Source organism: Herpailurus yagouaroundi, unplaced genomic scaffold (assembly GCF_014898765.1).
Source record: "Herpailurus yagouaroundi ecotype Mexico unplaced genomic scaffold, PumYag 215, whole genome shotgun sequence".
Lineage (NCBI taxonomy): Eukaryota > Metazoa > Chordata > Mammalia > Carnivora > Felidae > Herpailurus > Herpailurus yagouaroundi.
In genome coordinates, this window is record NW_024412446.1 from 7,103,681 (window position 1) to 7,121,449 (window position 17,769).

Here is a 17,769-nt window from a genome sequence, read left to right on the forward strand (position 1 = left end):
GAACGAAGGCCTCCAGCACTAATGGTTTGTGGGGAAGGCGTGTCACAGCCTGTGGACAAGCTGATGCAGTCCCAGGACACTGAGGTTTAGAAAATGGTGCCCCCTCCAAAACTCCCAAAGTCATGAGTCAGACCCAGGAGGGCCTCGCCTCTGAGGTGTTGTGAGGCTGCCTGGGCTAGATCAATTCCCTCCCCACCAAGAAGCTGGGAGAGGAGCCCCAAGGCAGCACCCCCCCCGCCCCACCTCCTTCAGCCACATCTGGGGAAATAACAAAAAGGCTCCTCCTTTCATAAATGAGGAACAGGCATGAGGAGCCTAGGACGTTTCCGGGGTGGGGGGTCAGAGGGACACTCACCCGCATGGCCTGGCCTGGAGCAACCCGGAGCTAGGAGTCTCCTCTCTGATGCTGCTCCGTTAGCTTCTCAAAATAGCACTGGCTGCAGCCCCGCCCCTGTTCCCCTCCCTCTCTCCAGGCCCCTCCCGTCCGGAGCTGCCCAACCCTGGCTGGTTGTCGTCGGTTGGAAGGACTGAGTGGCCACCAGGACTGCAGGTACCAGGTATGCTGGGATGGAGAGGGTGATACAGTGTGGGGAAGGGGCAGAGGAGGCGATTAGAGTGAGGGCACAGGTAGGGGGCAGGCAGTGTTGGAGGGTTAGGGGCAAGGGACAGGGAGGGTGGGACTTTCCTACTGACACACACCCGGGCTCCCGGACAGCTGAGCTGATATGGCCCCTAAAAATAGCAGAGGAATTTGAGACCTGCAGCCCCCGGCCCCACAGGCCAGGAATGAGACAAGCACATTTGCGTACCCACACACACACACACACACACACACACACTCACACACACTCACTCACTCACCATCATGCATGAACACTCAATCACAGCACAGTGTTCTTGAGAACACACAAATCATAGGCTCACCCCAGCCATCTAATTACTGCAGCGGAGGCCAAGAAAACCACTAACGTCATATCCAATCCAACACACAGGGCCTGCTGCACACTGTGCCCAAACAGCAGCCACGCAGCCATCCTGTAAAGTCCCGCAGGAGTAGAGACCCACGCGATCAGTCTGAGGCCCACTGTCGCTGCCTGGCTGTAAATACACTGGGGACTGAGTGCAGGAACCAACTGCACTCTCTGTGTGCACATCCCTCACCCCACACAGCCAGAGACTGCGCAGGCACGGAGGAGGGTGTGGTGGGTGGGCCTTAGCCCTGCAGGCAGAGGAAATCGTGGGTGTCTGGCCAATGAGCAAGGGCTGCCAGTGAAAAGCCAGGGCTCCTCGTGAAGAGGGACTCTGGCCCTGCTCTTTGGTTAGTGCCACAGGATGCCCAGACCAGGGCTGGGAACTTCCAAGAGGCTGAAATGGGAGCTGGGGGCCGTTCAGAAGGAGCCAACGACAGGCCTTTTGAAGCTATCAGCTCTGCAGGAAAAAGGAAGCTTGTCTCCAGGAAAAAAAAAAAAAAAAAAAAAGGGGGGGGGGGGGGGGGGGGGTGCTGGGAAGGTCTGGAACAGAGCCGTCACCTAACCAGTGTCCAACCAGAGTGGCTGGAGACCCCAGGCCTGCCACCCCGGCCAGTCTCGTGTGCCCAGTGGGTCCTGTAAACAGCATGGCTTTCTCTGTGCAAAGGTTGGTGAGCACCGCCCGGGAGGACAAAAGCCTGCTCTGCCTCCTCCCTGTCACACACTGTACAAGCGGAGTCACCCACGGCCATGAGGGCATGGGGCCGGTGCCTCTGCTTTCTAGGGACTGCTTGCTGTGTTTTCCCAGGGAGATCATCTGGCCCTATTGGGGCATGTGCTGTGTTAGAGATCTTCACATCCCCTAGGCTTTCTTGACATATTGGTGCCAACTGGGGCTGCAGACTGAAATCCCCTGTGGGACTCCGAGAATATCGATGCCTGAATCCCACCCTTTCCTCCTAGTTTCTGATTTAATCGGCCCGGGAGGGAGGCCTGGACACTAGGATTTTTAAAAGTTCCCCCAAGTGATTCTTACATGCAGCTGAGGCTGAGAACGGCTCAATCTGAAAGCAGCATAAGGCCTGATGCAGAGGTTCCCTGTCGTTCAATCACTGAGTGCGTGGGAGTGGCTGGGTGGCTCGGGGGCTTGAGGGTCCAACTGCAGCTCAGGCCATCTCTCAGTTCGTGAGTTCGAGCCCCACGTCAGGCTTGCTGCTGTCAGCACAGAACCCGCTTCAGATCCTCGGTCCCCCTCTCTCTCCACCCCTCCCCTGCTTGTGCTTGCCCTCAAAAATAAAATAAACATGTAAAAACATCACCGAGGGCGTAAATGGATGAATGAATGAACAACTTAGCTGTGTGACCACAGCCAAGTGACTTCCAAGGCCCTCACCTGCAAAACAAAGGTTCTGCCCACAGTGACTCTTTTGCATAGTCAGTTGGAGACTGGGGAAGTCTCAGTGAATGAAAGGGTTTGTCTCTCAGGGTGCCTCAGTTGGTTAAGCATCCGACTTCATTTAGCTCAGGTCATGATCTCATGGTTCGTGGGTTCAAGCCCTGTGTCGGGCTCTGAGCCTGGAGCCTTCTTTGGATTCTGTTTCCCCCTCTCTCTCTGCCCCTCCCCCGCTCACACTCTGTCTCCCTTTCTCTCAAAAGTAAATAAAAATATAAAAATAAAGAAGGGGTTGTTTCTCAAAGTGTGGTCCCCAGACCAGCGGCATCAGCATCACCTAGGAACTTGTTAGATATGTAAATTTTTGGGCCCCGCTCAAGACCTACTGAATCAAAAACTCTGGATATGTGGCCCAGCACTTGTGTTTTAACCAGCCCTCCAGGTGATTCTGAGAAGCACTGTTTTAAAGGAATTATTCATGGGGCGCCTGGGTGGCTCACTCAGGTAAGCGTCCGACTTCAGCTCAGGACATGATCTCACGGTTCATGGGTTTGAGCCCTGCGTCGGGCTCTATGCTGACAGCATGGAGCCTACTTTGGATTCTGTGTCTCCCTCTTTCTCTGCCCCTCCCCTGCTCACAGTCTCTCTCAAAAATAAGCATTAAAAGAAATAATAATATGGGAATGCAAGCTGGTGCAGCCACTCTGGAAAACAGTATGGAGGTGCCTCAAAAAACTAAAAATAGAACTACCCTACGACCCAGCAATTGCACTACTAGGCGTTTATCCACAGGATACAGGTGTGCTGTTTCGAAGGGACACATGCACCCCCATGTTTATAGCAGCACTATCAACAATAGCCAAAGTATGGAAAGAGCCCAAATGTCCATCGATGGATGAATGGATGAAGAAGACATGGTATACATATATAATGGAGTATTACTCGGCAATCAAGAAGAATGAAATCTTGCCATTTGCAACTACGTGGATGGAACTGGAGGGTATTATGCTCAGTGAAATCAGCCAGTCGAGAAAGACAAAAATCACATGACTTCACTCATACGAGGACTTTAAGAGACAAAGCAGATGAACATAAGGGAAGGGACACAAAAATAATATAAAAACAGGGAGGGGGACAAAACAGAAGAGACTCATAGATATGGAGAACAAACTGAGGGTTACGGGAGGGGTTGTGGGAGGGGGGATGGGCTAAATGGGTAAGAGGCATTAAGGAATCTACTCCTGAAATCATTGTTGCACTATATGCTAACTAATTTGGATATAAATTTCAAAAATAAAAAATAAAATTAAAATAAAAAATGAAATAAAATAAAGTAAAATAATAATAATAAAAATAAAGGAATTCTTCATGGTGTACCATGGTCAATAGTGAGACTTCCAGAGCCAGCCTGCCTGGTTCAATCTTGGCTGGTCCATCTGGTGAGCTATACAATTTAACCCTGTGCTTTGATTTCTTCACCTGTACAAGGAGGGAAAATAATTGTACCCACCACATAGGGTTATTGTAGGCATTAAGTGAGTTACTGCTTGCAAAGCTCTAGGAACAGTGTCTAACACATAAGTTTTTTTTTTTGTTGTTTTTTTTTTAATTTTTAATTTTTTTTTTAATTTTTTTTTCAACGTTTATTTATTTTTGGGACAGAGAGAGACAGAGCATGAACGGGGGAGGGGCAGAGAGAGAGGGAGACACAGAATCGGAAACAGGCTCCAGGCTCTGAGCCATCAGCCCAGAGCCCGACGCAGGGCTCGAACCCACGGACCGCGAGATCTGACCTGGCTGAAGTCGGACGCTTAACCGACTGCGCCACCCAGGCGCCCCTAACACATAAGTTTTAAATAAACTTATTGAAAAAAAAAAGTTTGCAATAGTTTTAACTATTGTTCTCTATCTGTGATCACTAGCTGGGAGAAAAGAAAAGCATCCCAAGCAAAATTTCCACGTAACTGATGACTATTCCCTTTAAGGCACAAAATGCTTTCTATTTTGAGTAGTTTCCTAAATTCTACTGCTATCTGTAATCATACAAATACACATTTTATAGATTCTTAAGAGTAACACTCTGAACCCATCTCAAACATCTCAAACTCTGAGCTCCCTCTCTTGAACCCAATCCGTTTCCATCCTGTACGGAAGGGCACATCATCCCCACTGTGATGACTCTTGACTTCCCGGCTGGGCTCCTGTCCTACCAATGTCCCTGGCCACTCTCAAAGGGCACCAACCCTGTCCTGGGTACAGCAGTCAGCCTGCGGCCTCGCTCCGCACCCATGTTAGGAAGGCCAGATGCGCTTTGTGTCCATATACTTGCTTTTTAGTTCTTTTGTCCCTTACCCTGTCAGGCCATCAGCTGTCACTCTGCCTGTCAGCATGCCTGTCCCCAACAGTCTCACTTCCTTCTAACAAGCAGTTTCTGCCAAAGACTAGAAAACTAGATAACCATGCCTGATACGAAAGAGCCCAGAGCAGAGCAAACGGAATAGCAGAGACCACTCTCCTGTGAGGGAAGTTTTCCCACGCATTCTAGAGGGTCTTCTAGGCCCACCTTCCATTCAGCAGCACTCTGGAAGATGACTTCCAGGAGACTGAGGTGTCACTTTACCCTCAGAGTCTTGTTCTGAATTGTTAGAAACCACGTGTTGATCACTCCTCTTTTCTGCTCGGATGACCAGATGCTTCAGTTCTGTCTGTGAGCTGACTCGTGTTACTGATGGAGATCATCTCGGAGCAGGGACAAGGGCAGACCTCTTCAGAGGGAAACCTGAGGCCCTGGCAACCCATTCAGCTTCACGCACAGCCACAACCAGTCTCTCTGATGCCCAAAGGTCAGTGCTGCCTCCCGGCCTGGCCCACTCTGCATAAGCCTACCCTATGACTCCAGGGGGCCACACAGTCACTCCCACAGCCAGCCAGCTGGCCCCAGACCCCTTGGCCTGCCTCCTTCCCCTTTCTCCCTCTCCCCAGCACTCCTTGCTCTCACTCTCTTAGGCAGATCTTCCCAGGGTCCCCTGCCTTCATCACCACCAGAGCATTTACTTGTAAATGCCTTTCTACCTTGCCGAACCCTCCCATCTGTCAAGGTCCATCTTGAGTCTCACCTCCTTCATAAAGCCCTCCCCAGACCCCAAGGCCTGCATGGTGACACTGTGCAAAGAGCACTCACTTCCAGCCAGGCACTCCTAGGTGTGCTGAATCCCAGCTCGGCCTCTTTCTCACTGTCTGACCTAAGGGAAAGTGAAACTCAGCTTCTTAGAGTTTCCACTTTTTTGCCTTAGAATATACCTCCCTTATGGGGTTGCTTTGAGAATTAGAAAAAAAAAATAGGGGCACCTAGGTGGCTCAGTCAGTTAAGCGTCTGACCTCAGCTAAGGTCATGATCTCATGGTTGACGTGTTCGAGCCCTGCATCGGGCTCTGTGCTGACAGCTCTGAGCCTGGAGCCTGCTTCAGATTCTGTGTCTCCCTCTCTGTCTGCTCCTCCCCCACTCATACTCTGTCTCTCAAAAAATAAACATTAAAAAAAAGTTAAAAAAAATAGTAGGGGCGCCTGGGTGGCTCAGTTGGTTAAGCATCTGACTTCAGCTCAGGTCATGATCTCATCATTCATCAGTTCAAGCCCTGCATCAGGCTCTCTGCTGACAGTGTGCAGCCTGCTTCGGCTCCTCCATCCCCCTCTCTCTCTGCCCCTCCCCCTCCTCAAAAATAAACAAACATTAAAAAAAAAGTACATATAAATCACCTGGCATTGTGCCTGGCAAATTGCAGGCAGTGATTAAATTATTTTCAAAACCACAGTACTGTCTACACCTAAATATCACCATGTACATAGGGTGGTTCTTCAATCTACTCAATATGGTGCTCTGCGAGATACAATGGAACCTACATAGATACTACAGGGGTTAGATTCTAAAGCCAGACTGTAAGGCAAACATAGAATATAGTCAAAAGTACTCTTGAAATTCCCAAAGTATAGTACACATGGTTTTATATATTCCATGTATCTGCAGGAAAACAGATACATGCACAGCCTATGACAAAAAGAAATACACAAAATACATGTTTCCATTTTAGACTACAGTCAGCACAGAGCTGATCTGTCAACACAGAGCCTGATGCAGGGCTCGAACTCACCAACTGTGAGATCATGACCTGAGCTGAAGTTGGATGCTTAACCGACTGAGCCACCCAGGTACCCCTGGAATTTACTAAAGTTTAATGTGTATATGCCACAACTACACAGCGTAAACTAATATTTTGAATGGTAATCTATCTGTGGTTATGGTTCAGTTTTCTCTCCCTGGATGGCATGGACCATTTCCTCCTTCTTTTTAGATCTCCTGCCGGCACTAGGCACACAGTAGGTGTTCGATAAGTATCCACTGGATTTAACTCACTGAACTGAAAGGTGCTGGTGAAATTCACCTGGTAGAACACAATAGGGAAAAAAGGGATATCCAGATAGAGTAACAACTTCAAGGACTCTGCTCTCCGTGTGGGGTGAGTGAAAGGTCCTTGCCTCTGTTACTGGTGATGGGCCAGGCGCAGAGCAGCGGGAGCAGGGGTGGGGGGACCAGGCTACCCAGGAGGCTCTGAGGAGCAAAGGAAGCCATTCAGGCTTTCAACTAGCAATTACTTGTAATACCTCAAGGTGAACACTGTGGGGAAGCACGATGCCTGCTTCTTTTTCTGATTCTTCACAGCTAGACTGTGAGCTTCTAAGGCAGAGGTGATATGTGTGTTGTTCATTGTTAGGTCCCTGGCACCTACCTAGTGCTTGGTACATAACTGAGCGAGTGATTGCAACAAGAGAAAGCAGACATAGTTCCTGACCTCAACAAACATACAGACCAGAAGAAGAGATAACAAATGTACCCAAACAATTATAATTCAATCTAGAATCTGCTCAACGCTCCAACAGGACCGTGGATAATGTTCTAGGAAAATTCAGAGGCAGAGACCTTTTCCTGTTGGGGGGTTGGGCAGACAGCTTAGGGGCAGCTTGGGGCTGGGCCGTGAAAGATAGAAGAAAATCTGCAATGTGGAGGTGAGGGGGGAAGAGAATTTCAGGGTAAAGGAGTAGAATAAGAGAAGGCAAGGAATTGGGAAAACAGACAGTAAGTTTGGATGAAGTGTAGGACACACGTAGGTAAACGATGAGAGACAAAGCTGGAAAGGTAGGTGAGGCCAGATCAAGAAGCCCCATCTGCCATAGTAGACAGGCATTCTTTCAGCTGCCCACTGTCCACTCCTCCAACCTCTGAATACAGCACCCTAATTTTCCCTTGGGGACCTACCCTAGCATATGACTTGAGTCTGGCCGATGAGTGTATCATGTCCCCAGACTATAGGGATGGGTTTGTGGAAGGCATGTGAACCCCATCAGTATCAAGGACATATCACGAAAGTTTGGGATTATTGGGTCACACACTTCTTTTCCCACAAGACCTGAACCTGGTGCTGTGCCATATTTTGTCACCACTTGTCTGAGGACGGAGCCAGTATAGAAGATGAACTGAGAGACAGAAAAGGCCTGGGTCCTGTTTCAGTCTCTAGGTAAGACTGAGCCTATAGCTAGTTCTACCCCCTGCATATTTCAGATGTTTGAGCCCATGCATTTCTTCATTTTAAACCAGGTCAGCTGGGCTCTGTCACTTGCAACTCAAAGGGCTGTACCTGAGGAAAAAAGTAAGGTAAGCGGCATAAGGACAAAGCAGACACATACTGAGCACTAGCCATGAGTCAGGGACAGTGTTACTCGTTTTCTTCACAAAACTCTGGGAGGTGAGTTTCTTCACAAAATTTTTGCCCATGCAAAAGAGGAACTGCAGGCTGGGAAAGCAAGGCTTACAGCGGTTAAATAACTTGCCCCAAACCACACAGATAGTGATTGGTAAGGCCGGGGTGAGCCATTCCGACTCCAGAGCCAGCTGCTTGCACTCTGTCTCCTGCCTGGAAAACAGTAGGAGTCACAGCAGGTTTCTGGAGAGAGAAGGGGCATGATCAAACTGTGTTTTACGAATGCAGATCTAACAGAAGGATGCTGGGAAGCAAAGGAGGCTGAAAGCTGAAAGACCATTGGAAGTCAAGGTGAGGGCCAGAAGAAAGATGGGCAGAGGGTTGCCCTGTTCTGGCAGTGGATGGGGAAGAGAGGGTGATTCGAGACAGAGACTTGGTGGCTACCGGGGAGGATGGGAAATGGGCACGAAGTTGACGGGAGGGGTTGGGAAGAAGATCTAAAGCCTCCAAGGTTTCAAGCTGTCAAGATTTCAAAAGAACAGCGTGAAGCCACTGTCCAAAACAGGAATGTCCGATGGAGGCTGATTTAGAGGGAGATCGCTTGAAAAACACTGGGCCTGAGGTTCTATTTAACACCCTAAAATAATACTCATCTGACCCTATTTGCCTCTCTAGTTCTTTAAACCAAAACTCCCGGGGTGCCTGGGTGGCTCAGTCGGTAAGGCGTCTGACTTCCGCTCAGGTCATGGTCTTGCGGTTTGTGAGTTTGTGCCCCGCATGGCGCTCTGTGCTGACCGCTCAGAACCTGGAGCCTGCTTCGGATTCTGTGTCTTCCCCTCTCTCTGCCCCTCCCATGCTCATGCTCTGTCTCTGTCTCTCAATAATAAATAAATGTTAAAGAAAATAAATTAAAAAAAAAAAACTCCTTAAAAAAAAAGTCTATAAACCCTATCTCCAAGTAGATAGTTATCACGTAGTGCTTGTATTATTACTAATTTGCAAGGTATAAAATGTCATTAATAGAACTTATTTAGCCCCCTCAGTTAGGGGGCATGCACGTTTCAAGCACTCAGCCCTTAGAGCTGGAGGGGACCAGCCTCCTGGGGGAGGAGGGCTCCCCATCACTCCAGGGACACCCCAGAGAGCAGTTTCAGAGTTCCTCAGCACCAGTGCCTTCTCTCTCCTGGAAAGGATGACCTTTTATTTTTAAAGTGTGTGTGTGTGTGTGTGTGTGTGTGTGTGTGTAACAAATGGCTTCTCTTCTATGAAATAACAGTGTTAGTAGGCAGTGCCTGGTAGTCTCTGAAGTACGAATTTTTTTTGAAATTTTACTGGACGTCAATGATGAGTGGATTCCAAAGTGGAAGAGGACAGAACCCCTTTAAGAACAGGGATGGCTACAGGGACGGCAAGGAGCGCTGAGAAGTGTAACCTGAAGTGGGGAAAGGTGCAGGGCTGGGCCCAGACACTGCTGCCCTCCAGGTGGTCGTGGCTGGTGGGAGCCCCAGGCCCCCACCACACTGGGCCCGCGCTTCCCGGCCCAGCCCAGCCGCCGGCAGACGCAGGGGCGGAGCCGGGGGAGGGGCCAGGCCCCGTACCAGTGCACATGCGCACATGCATCCAGAGCACCGGGACGCACCCGCCCTGCAGCGCCTCCAGAGACCGGCAGAGGGCGGCCTCCCCCTTCTCGCCAGCCCTTGCTGCCGAAGCCGCGGGATTTCAACGCCGCAAGGCTGGCGTCCAGGCCACGCCCCCCAAGAGGCGTCCCCCGGGAGCTCAAGACAGAGGGGGCTGCAGCGGCAAGATGGCCTCTCGCTTTATCCTGGAGGGATAAGGCAAGAAGGGGCAGTGATGAGCTCAGCGCCGCCTTTGTTTTAATCGTCGCTCCATTCCCCAAACCCAAAACAGCCCTGCAAATAGTAGGCACTCAATAAATGCTTATTGCTGAAATAAAATGGATGAATGGATGAATACATGAATAAACAGAAGACTTCCAGGGAAGCTATAAACATGTGTGCGGGGGAGTGGTCTGAGACTAGCAGTCTAGGAAATTCCGGGGAGATGGGAGCAGCCCCAGATCACTACCCTCACTACCACTTGCGCTTCGGGCTTGGCAGTCCCCTAGGCCCTGCCTTAGCACACCCAAAGGTTTGCTCAGAGCCTGGTGACACCACACCATCTCAAGGGCACAGAGCCCAAGTGGTGACGTCTGGGCTTGTCCTCTCTGCTAAGACTAGGAGTCTGTCCCCTCAGAGTCAGATCCTGGCTGCCTGCAGGGACCACTCCAGTAGGTCTGCTGCTCCGGGCGCACTCTGGGCTGCGGGGGATTTCCTCTTGGCCCCTGGGGATTTCCAAACTGCCTCTGCTTTGCCAAGCTTCCACAAGGCCAAGGGCCACCCTTGACGAAATCCTCCATACCCTGCCCAAATCCCACCCAGACTTGGTTAACTTCTGAGTCTACCAAATGTACCACACACACAATATACCCATCCCCACCCCCTCTGGCAGACATGAGAGAATAAGCATAATGAACTATTGTTCTCTTTTTCACATAACTGACAAGTCTTCTCTATTTCCACAGAAGAAAAAAAGGAAAGCCAGCTTAAGGGTCAGCCGCACGGATTTAAATAAAACATCAGTAAGATCTTCCTGGGTGTGAGAGTTGGAAACCTACGGTGCTTATTCTCAAAGTCAGGGAGACTGCTTTCAAGAAGCATCCGGTTCCTCCAAACACTAGACACCCAATACATGTTTGAGGATCTGTGTGTTCACCTCTGGAGGCCCTAATTGGGCCTGTTTCTAGCGTCCTTTAAAGTAGAAATAAAGTTCGAACTCACTCTCCGTAGAAGTAGGAAGAAAGAAGCAAAAGCTTCTGCTTTTCCTACCAACCCACCACCTCCACATTAACAGCCTTGGCCAAATCCACTGGGGCATGTGAGCACCTGTGTGTTACAAAGCTGGGCAGAAAACATGCTTGGCAAGGTGGGGAAGCACTGCCCCAGTTGTGGCACACAGCCACGGACCTGTTGGCCCCAGGGCATCAGGATTCCAGAGTTGGTGAAGTGTAGAAATTGCCAGAGTGGACAAGCCTTCCTTCCCGAGAGGAAGGGAAAAGGCCAGCATCCCCGGCCTCATCAGGGGAACTGCGAGACGAGAGAAGCCTTCAAGAGCACGCCACCATTTTTTTCTGAGAGCTATCTGGAGCTGCACTGTTCGGTGTGGTAGGCACGAGCCACGTGTGGCTACCTACATTTAAGTTAAATCCAAACAACAGGAGGGACGCCTCAGTGGCTCAGTCGGTTAAGCGCCCGACTTCGGTTCGGGTCGTGATCTCGCGGCTTGTGAGCTCGAGCCCCGCGTCGGGCTCTGTGCTGACGGCTTGGAACCTGCTTCCAATTCTGTGTCTCCCTCTCTCTCTGCCCCTCCCCTGCTCATGCTCTGTGTCTCTCTCTCAAAAATAAATACACATCAAAAAGAATTTTTTTAAGTAAAAAAAAAAAGAAACAATGGGAACACTTTTGATTAAATGAAAACCAAAAAAAATTTTTTTTAAGATTCAGTTTCTCAGTCATGCCAGCCACATTTCAAGCGCTCAAGAGCCACATATGGATAATGTCTACCAAGTTGGAAAGCACAGACTATTGAACATTTCCATGCTGGCAGAGTGTCCTATTGGACAGGTCCGATCTAGAGAATCCCCTTTCAGCATATCCTGGTCTTCCTTGCCAAAGACTCCTTCAGGTGTTGCCCCCGACCACCTGCTGTTCTCTCCCGCCCCTGACCCAGAATCTGCTTAGACTCCTGTCCCCATGTGCCTTGCCTTGACCCCTAGGCCTCAGAAGAAATGGGGGAGGGGGAGACAATTTAGCCACAACTTAACAACCAGCCAGGGAGCAGAAGCCAGATGCAGAGGGGCTGAAAAGGCAAAGCTGAATGGAAGCCAGCCCCCACTCCAAGGCATCCCAGGCCTGGGAGAAAGCCCCTTAGTGCCGCACAATCGTTCCTTGTTTCTGCAGAGTCTCTGGACCATGCATGGGTAAGACATCTGGAATGTAGTGGCCTGAGGGCTTCCCCACACGACCCGCTGCCGGGCTCATCTGATGTTAGTGCTCCAGAGAGAGATGTCCCAGCAAGACCCTGAACTTTCAAGGGCAAATGAGGCCAATAAAACCTTGTCCTGAGCAGCATGCCGGGAGTCCTGCCCATGGGGCAACAGGGAACGTAACCGGGCACCTCCCTGCGTCACTCGCTGAAAGAACCAAATGAGGAAGTGGGGGAGGAGGACATGGTAGAGAAAGGAGCTCAGGGCTCGCTTGCCAGGCTAGAGTGGCTCCAACAGGAACAAGGGAACGGGACACGGATCTGACAGCAATCACATTCTATCACAGGCACTTCATATGAAAGGTTTTGCTACAGTAGTTAGAAAGTCCAAGTGCGAGTGTCTGGGCAGGCTCATATGTGTGATGACGGAGCAGAGAACAGACCCAGGAACTGGTAGGTTGGGACTGCCTCTCTTTTCCGTGCCTCCATTCTGTCCTCAGTTCTTGCTTAGCTCTGATCCAGAAGCAAGGCAGGCATGAAGAAGCAAAATAAGGTGTAGAGAGACCACAAAAAAGTAGAGTCTGGTGGTTCAACTGGAAAACAAGTCGGTAGGAAGAAGCCTGGTATTCCAAAGTGGTTGGCGTCAGCCAAGAATTTGACTGGAGGCAGTCATGGAGAAAGGGAAAGTGGCACAATTTTAAAGATGCATCAAACTACAGACTAGTTTGGAAGCCCAGGGGAAAGCCTCAGGACATGCTCTGTGGCTGCCTCGTGGCCCTGAGTAAACCTGTGGACAAATCTGGGCCCTATTTCCCTATCTTCACCTGGAGGGTAAAAGCGCCATTCTGGGGACAAGAGTGAAGCTCCCTGCCCCCCCTTCCCCAGCAGGGCTGAGTCATTAACAGGCATGTGGCATTCCTGTGGGCAGATGGCCCATCAAACTCCCAGGCACCAAGTACCTCCCAGCACTTTAGAGACAGATTAATGATGATGACAACGCTATTCTAAGTGATTTGCATGTATTGATTCATTTACTCCTCAAAGCAATCTTACAAGGAAAGTGCTATTACCATTCTTATTTTACAGATAAGGAAAGTGAGGCACAGAGAAATTAAATCATTTGCCGAAGATCACATGGCTAGTAAGTAGCAGAGCCAGGATTCGAACCCAGGAGTCCAGCTCCAGAGTCCATGTTGTACCCAATATACACCAACGTATTAACAATATATACATAATCATCTGCAACTGCCGATTTGTGGGCCCTTCTGCCTATGCCTCCCGCCTCTTCTTTCCCCTCCCCAAATTTGCTGAAAACAGTCCCTACAACCAAAACCAGCCCTTCAATCCAACTTCCTATTTGCCAAGCATCTGTTTCTATAGCAACAACAAGATACGCAGTTTTTGGATTTTGAAGAGAATGAGTAGGGGGGGAGAACAGGGGATGCTTGATAGAATGGGTTTCTCTTTCAGAGGCACAGAAGAGAGACCTGAAAACCAGCGTGCTAAGGAAGACACAAGGGCTGGGAGGGGAACCCAGGGCCCTGACAGAAGCCAGAAAACTCTGCCTTCCCCTGCCCCAGAGACCAAGTCCTCTGGTCTGGGCAGAGAAGGTGAAGGCAGGTTAGAAGGCCTGGAGGCTGACGGTAGAAATGCTTTGGAAGAGTCTGAAAGAAAAAGATACCCGGACTGAACTTTACAGTGTGTGTGAGTGAGTGTGTGTGTGTGTGTGTGCGCGCGCGTGCATGCGTGCATATCCCAAGCCATTTCCCAACGAGGTGTTCTGTCACAAAGCCTGGTTCTGCTCCACAGGTCAAGGCCAAGTAGCGATGGGTGGTGGCGAGGAACAATAAAGCAGGGCTGGAAGAGGAGCAACAGACAGGCATCCGCGTGCCTGTGTGGGGCGGTTCACCTCCCACCAGCAAGGGTGAGAGTATTTGGGGTGGGGTGGTCAGGCTGGTGCCCTTCACCTTCGCCACACCTAGGCCTCATTCCAGCCTGTCACCCCCAACCTCATCTAAATATGAAACACCTGTCATTGTCCAGAATTCCTGAGGCCAGAATCAGGATTATTGCAGGCTTCTTTGCCAGGCAAAGCCAAGTGCTAAGGGGAACAGGAATGTTGCCGGTCACTTGATTCTAGGAAGACAGCCCATGGCAGGGCCACAGGCTTCTCAGGAGGGAGGCCCAGTTTCCCTTTGGCCTCTACTGAACGTGATGCACGGCCAAGTGATTAGGAACTCGACCTTACCCTGTGCTTGTGTTCTTTAGGTAATCTAGGCCACCCGCAGGGGAGGATCCAAGGCTGTGCCAGGCCCAGCACAGGCTGCGTCCCCAGTGCCCTCAGTGCCAGGCGCACCGGCTTCCACAGCCTGGATAGCTCCAAGGAGGCCAAGCTAGGAGATGCCAGCCACTCAGGCAGGAAACCTTCTGCTGTTCTGCTGCCGGCTTCTGCAATCAATCCCACAACCAGGCCAGTCCACAGATCTTCGAGAAGGCAGGGGCCAGGAGAGGCAGGAGGCAGGCTCCCGGCAGGGAGAACCAGCAGGGAGAAAGTATCAGATTCTTCTCCTCACCCTCGCCCTGGAATCTCCAGATACCTTCCCCATGATGCGATGGGGCTGGCCATGAAACTGGGTGTCACAGAGAGTCATGACCGTATCATCCTGCCTGACAGTGCTCTCACTGCTTGGCCACTAGCCCATGCCACCCCGGGCTGAGATCTATCTTTTTGCAGATGTCTTCTGTTCTAGAGAAAGCACAGGCTTCCTGATCACAGGGATGGCATCTTCAGGCTTTTTCTTCTACAGAACCAAGCCCACAGGGTGATACGGAGCAGGTGCCCTTCAAGGCTTCCTGACATCCCACCGTGATTGTGTCAAGGCTCCAAGGCCATTTGCATCTGGCCTTCCTACAGCCCAGAGCCATGTACCCTCACCCCCCCAGCCCTCTTCTGCCCAGAGCCAGGGGCGGCCTCAGTCTTACTGCCAGGAAAAAGAGCCCGGGAGGTGCCCTGTGAGAAATCTCCCCTCCCTGTGGGTACCCTGCGCGCCATAGGGCCTGGCGGTGAGAGAAGCTGGGGAGGGAGAGAGGAAGTGAGTCAGCTCCTTGCAGAAATGGGAGTGGAAGGGAGGGGCCGGTAGAACTGAGATCAGAAGGCAAGGGGCACAGAGGCCGGAAGGGTCGCTAAGAGAGGGAACCAGGTCCTGGAGGCATTATAGGGCCCAGAGAAAGGGGGACAGATGAGGGTGACAAAGCCAGCAGTGTTACCTCCTGCCAAGGCTGGTAGGTCCCCACAGGCCAGAGAACCTGGGTTTGGCAGCCCACGGCCCCACCTGAAGATGGAATCCAAGGCGGCTCCCCTTCCTGACTCACCGGCTGGAGGAAGTGAGGCTTGTGGGACGTGGCCAGCCACGTTCTCTCCTCACTGAGGGGGAGTTTCTGGTCCCCCAGGCCTCCCACTGCTTCTCCTGAGCTCCACAGCTCCAGAAGCCCAGGTTCCGCCGGACCCACAGGAGAGACAGATGTTTGCATTTCCCATGGAGGATGGGAATGAGGCCCAGGCCCCAACAGGGGAGCCGTTGGGGTGCCCCAGCACGCACCCTGGCCCTCTGTGGCAGCCCCTGCCCATGCGGAGCTGTCCCCAGGCTCCAGCTGGAATCTGTTGCTCTGACTGGGAAAAATCCTTGCTGTGAAAATTCCCAGCCTGCTGACATTCCAGCCCGCAGGCAGCGCAGGGCAAGCAGCAGAAGGAAAGAGGAAGCCTTGATCCCTGCTGGGCCACATCCTCCCTCCTCAGAGACCTGCAGCCAGTAAGACAAGCACATTTTTCCAAGGTCCCCCGGGCTGGGCACAGAGTGACTCCGTATGCCCCCAAATCTGCTTCTCACCCAAGCCTGGTGCCTTCCCAAAGATACCAGTGCGGGGCCAGGAGACAGGCCGTCCCGTGACCCTCCTCCCAGAGCCCCTTCCCTAGGCTCCTGCTCCTGGCCGCCCAGAGCCCATCTCTCCTCCATTCCTGCGGGAGATGCTGAGACGCCCACAAGAAACTGAGTCGGGAGTAAAGGTAGAGGGTAGAACATGGTGACGTACTGCAGACGCAACACCAACGCTAGTTGGGGGAAGGGTTCTAGAAACCAAAACTGCGGTAAATGCAGAGAGAATGGGAAACCACTTCCTGGCCAGACAACCATCTTCTTTCCTTCAGCAAATATCCAACAAATATCACTGAAGGTCTCCAGCACTGGAGACATAAGATAACCCATTAATCGCAATCTTGGTGAATGTTATGAAGGAGAAGGAGGCGGTGGTGCCAGGGTGCGGACGTGACATCTGAGAAGGTCAAGGAAGGCTCCCCTAAGGAAGTGACATTCAAACTGGGGCCGATGTGTATGAGGGCGTGAGGGTGGGCAAGGAAAAGTCTTATCGACATAAGGAACAGCAGGGACTCAATGGAAGAAGCCAAGCTGCACACCCACTACCCGCTAGGCCTTCTGCCAGGCCATGCTCCTCGCCTCCCCCCCACAGTGCACACCAGGAAACGACAGCGTGCAGCCCCTATGCGACAGAAGAGGACCTGTTCTTGGTCAGAGGTGACACTCTGGGGACCCTGCCACCCCGAGTTATCGCAGAGGTCAGTACTAGCGTCAGTAAGGGCCAAACAGGCGAGGGGCACCATCCCTGCCCCCCAGGGTCTAACAAGGGAGATGTGTAAGGGGCAAAGGGTGCCCCTGCCCCTCCTCCAAGGGACCACAGCCAAATACTGCCGAGACAGATGCAGCCGCGCTTTCTAGTACCTCTCCCAGCTCCCACCAGATTAAATCCCACCTGCTGCCACTCGGGCTCTCTTCCTCTGGCTAATCCTCTGCAGAGACAGAGGGACAGTCACCCCCTCCTGCATCTCACCATCCACAGAGCGACAGCAAGAATGGCCAGTCACTCTTCACTTCCCCTTCCCTTCTGGAGGAGATGCCTACAGGGGCCGCAGGAATCAGAAGGACGCAGGCCTGGGCCGGGCAATGGACTTATATCTAGATGCTGCGTCCTCTGCCCCGGACAGCACACCAGTGAGGTGCAAGGAGCCGATGCCCTAAGTTCAACTCCTCACAAGTCAACAGCCTTGGAACCTTAGGCAATGTACTTATCCTTAACCTCTGCGTAATCCGGTATCCTCATGTATGAAATAAAGATTATCGTAATACCTATCTCAAAGGGGTGTTGGGAACGTTAAATGAGTTAATATATGTAAAGCAGCTAGAACAGTCCTAACGCCAGCCACGACCCTCATCTTGGCTATTCTCTCTCATGCTCTCCCCTCAAGGCATTTCTGCTCAGCGGAACCTTTACCAGATCAACTAGACGCCACTCAGGGAGCATGCATGCGCTCGCTGGGCGCCGTCCTGGGCGCCACCCGGGACGCAGGACAAACACCCTACACTCCTCCCTACACCAGAGTCTGCAAAGCGGCCGGGCTGCGAGTGCCAGGGAAGCATGTCACTTCCCGATTCTGAGAAACCGATGGCGGGAGATGAAGGCAGCCAGAGTGGTGACCCAGGTCTGAGGAAACAGTTTCCCAACCAAACGGGAGCCAACAACTGGGAAAAAAAAAAAAAAAAAA

At 51.6% G+C, this 17,769-nt stretch overlaps 1 protein-coding gene and 1 long non-coding RNA gene across 17 annotated transcripts in view; one reads left to right on the plus strand and one right to left on the minus strand.

The window, feature by feature from the left end:
* Positions 1–17,769, minus strand: part of MYO18A (myosin XVIIIA) — a 106,483-nt gene that overhangs the window by 69,539 nt on the left and 19,175 nt on the right. Inside the window, exon 1 of one of the 16 annotated variants that reach the window (XM_040455394.1) lies at positions 356–436. The exons of 14 other annotated variants lie outside the window; for them this stretch is intronic. Coding sequence is in view for 1 of the 2 variants with exons in the window: in XM_040455396.1 (XP_040311330.1) it covers positions 356–361 (6 nt within the window). In the remaining variant the exon portion in view is untranslated. Of the gene's footprint in view, positions 1–355; positions 437–17,769 lie in introns of those variants that run through there. One more of the 16 variants, XM_040455396.1, reaches the window with a different exon arrangement.
* On the plus strand, positions 504–5,689 carry LOC121017243 (uncharacterized). Its single transcript, XR_005784686.1, has 2 exons — positions 504–557; positions 5,052–5,689. It is a non-coding gene; the product is annotated as an uncharacterized LOC121017243 (long non-coding RNA).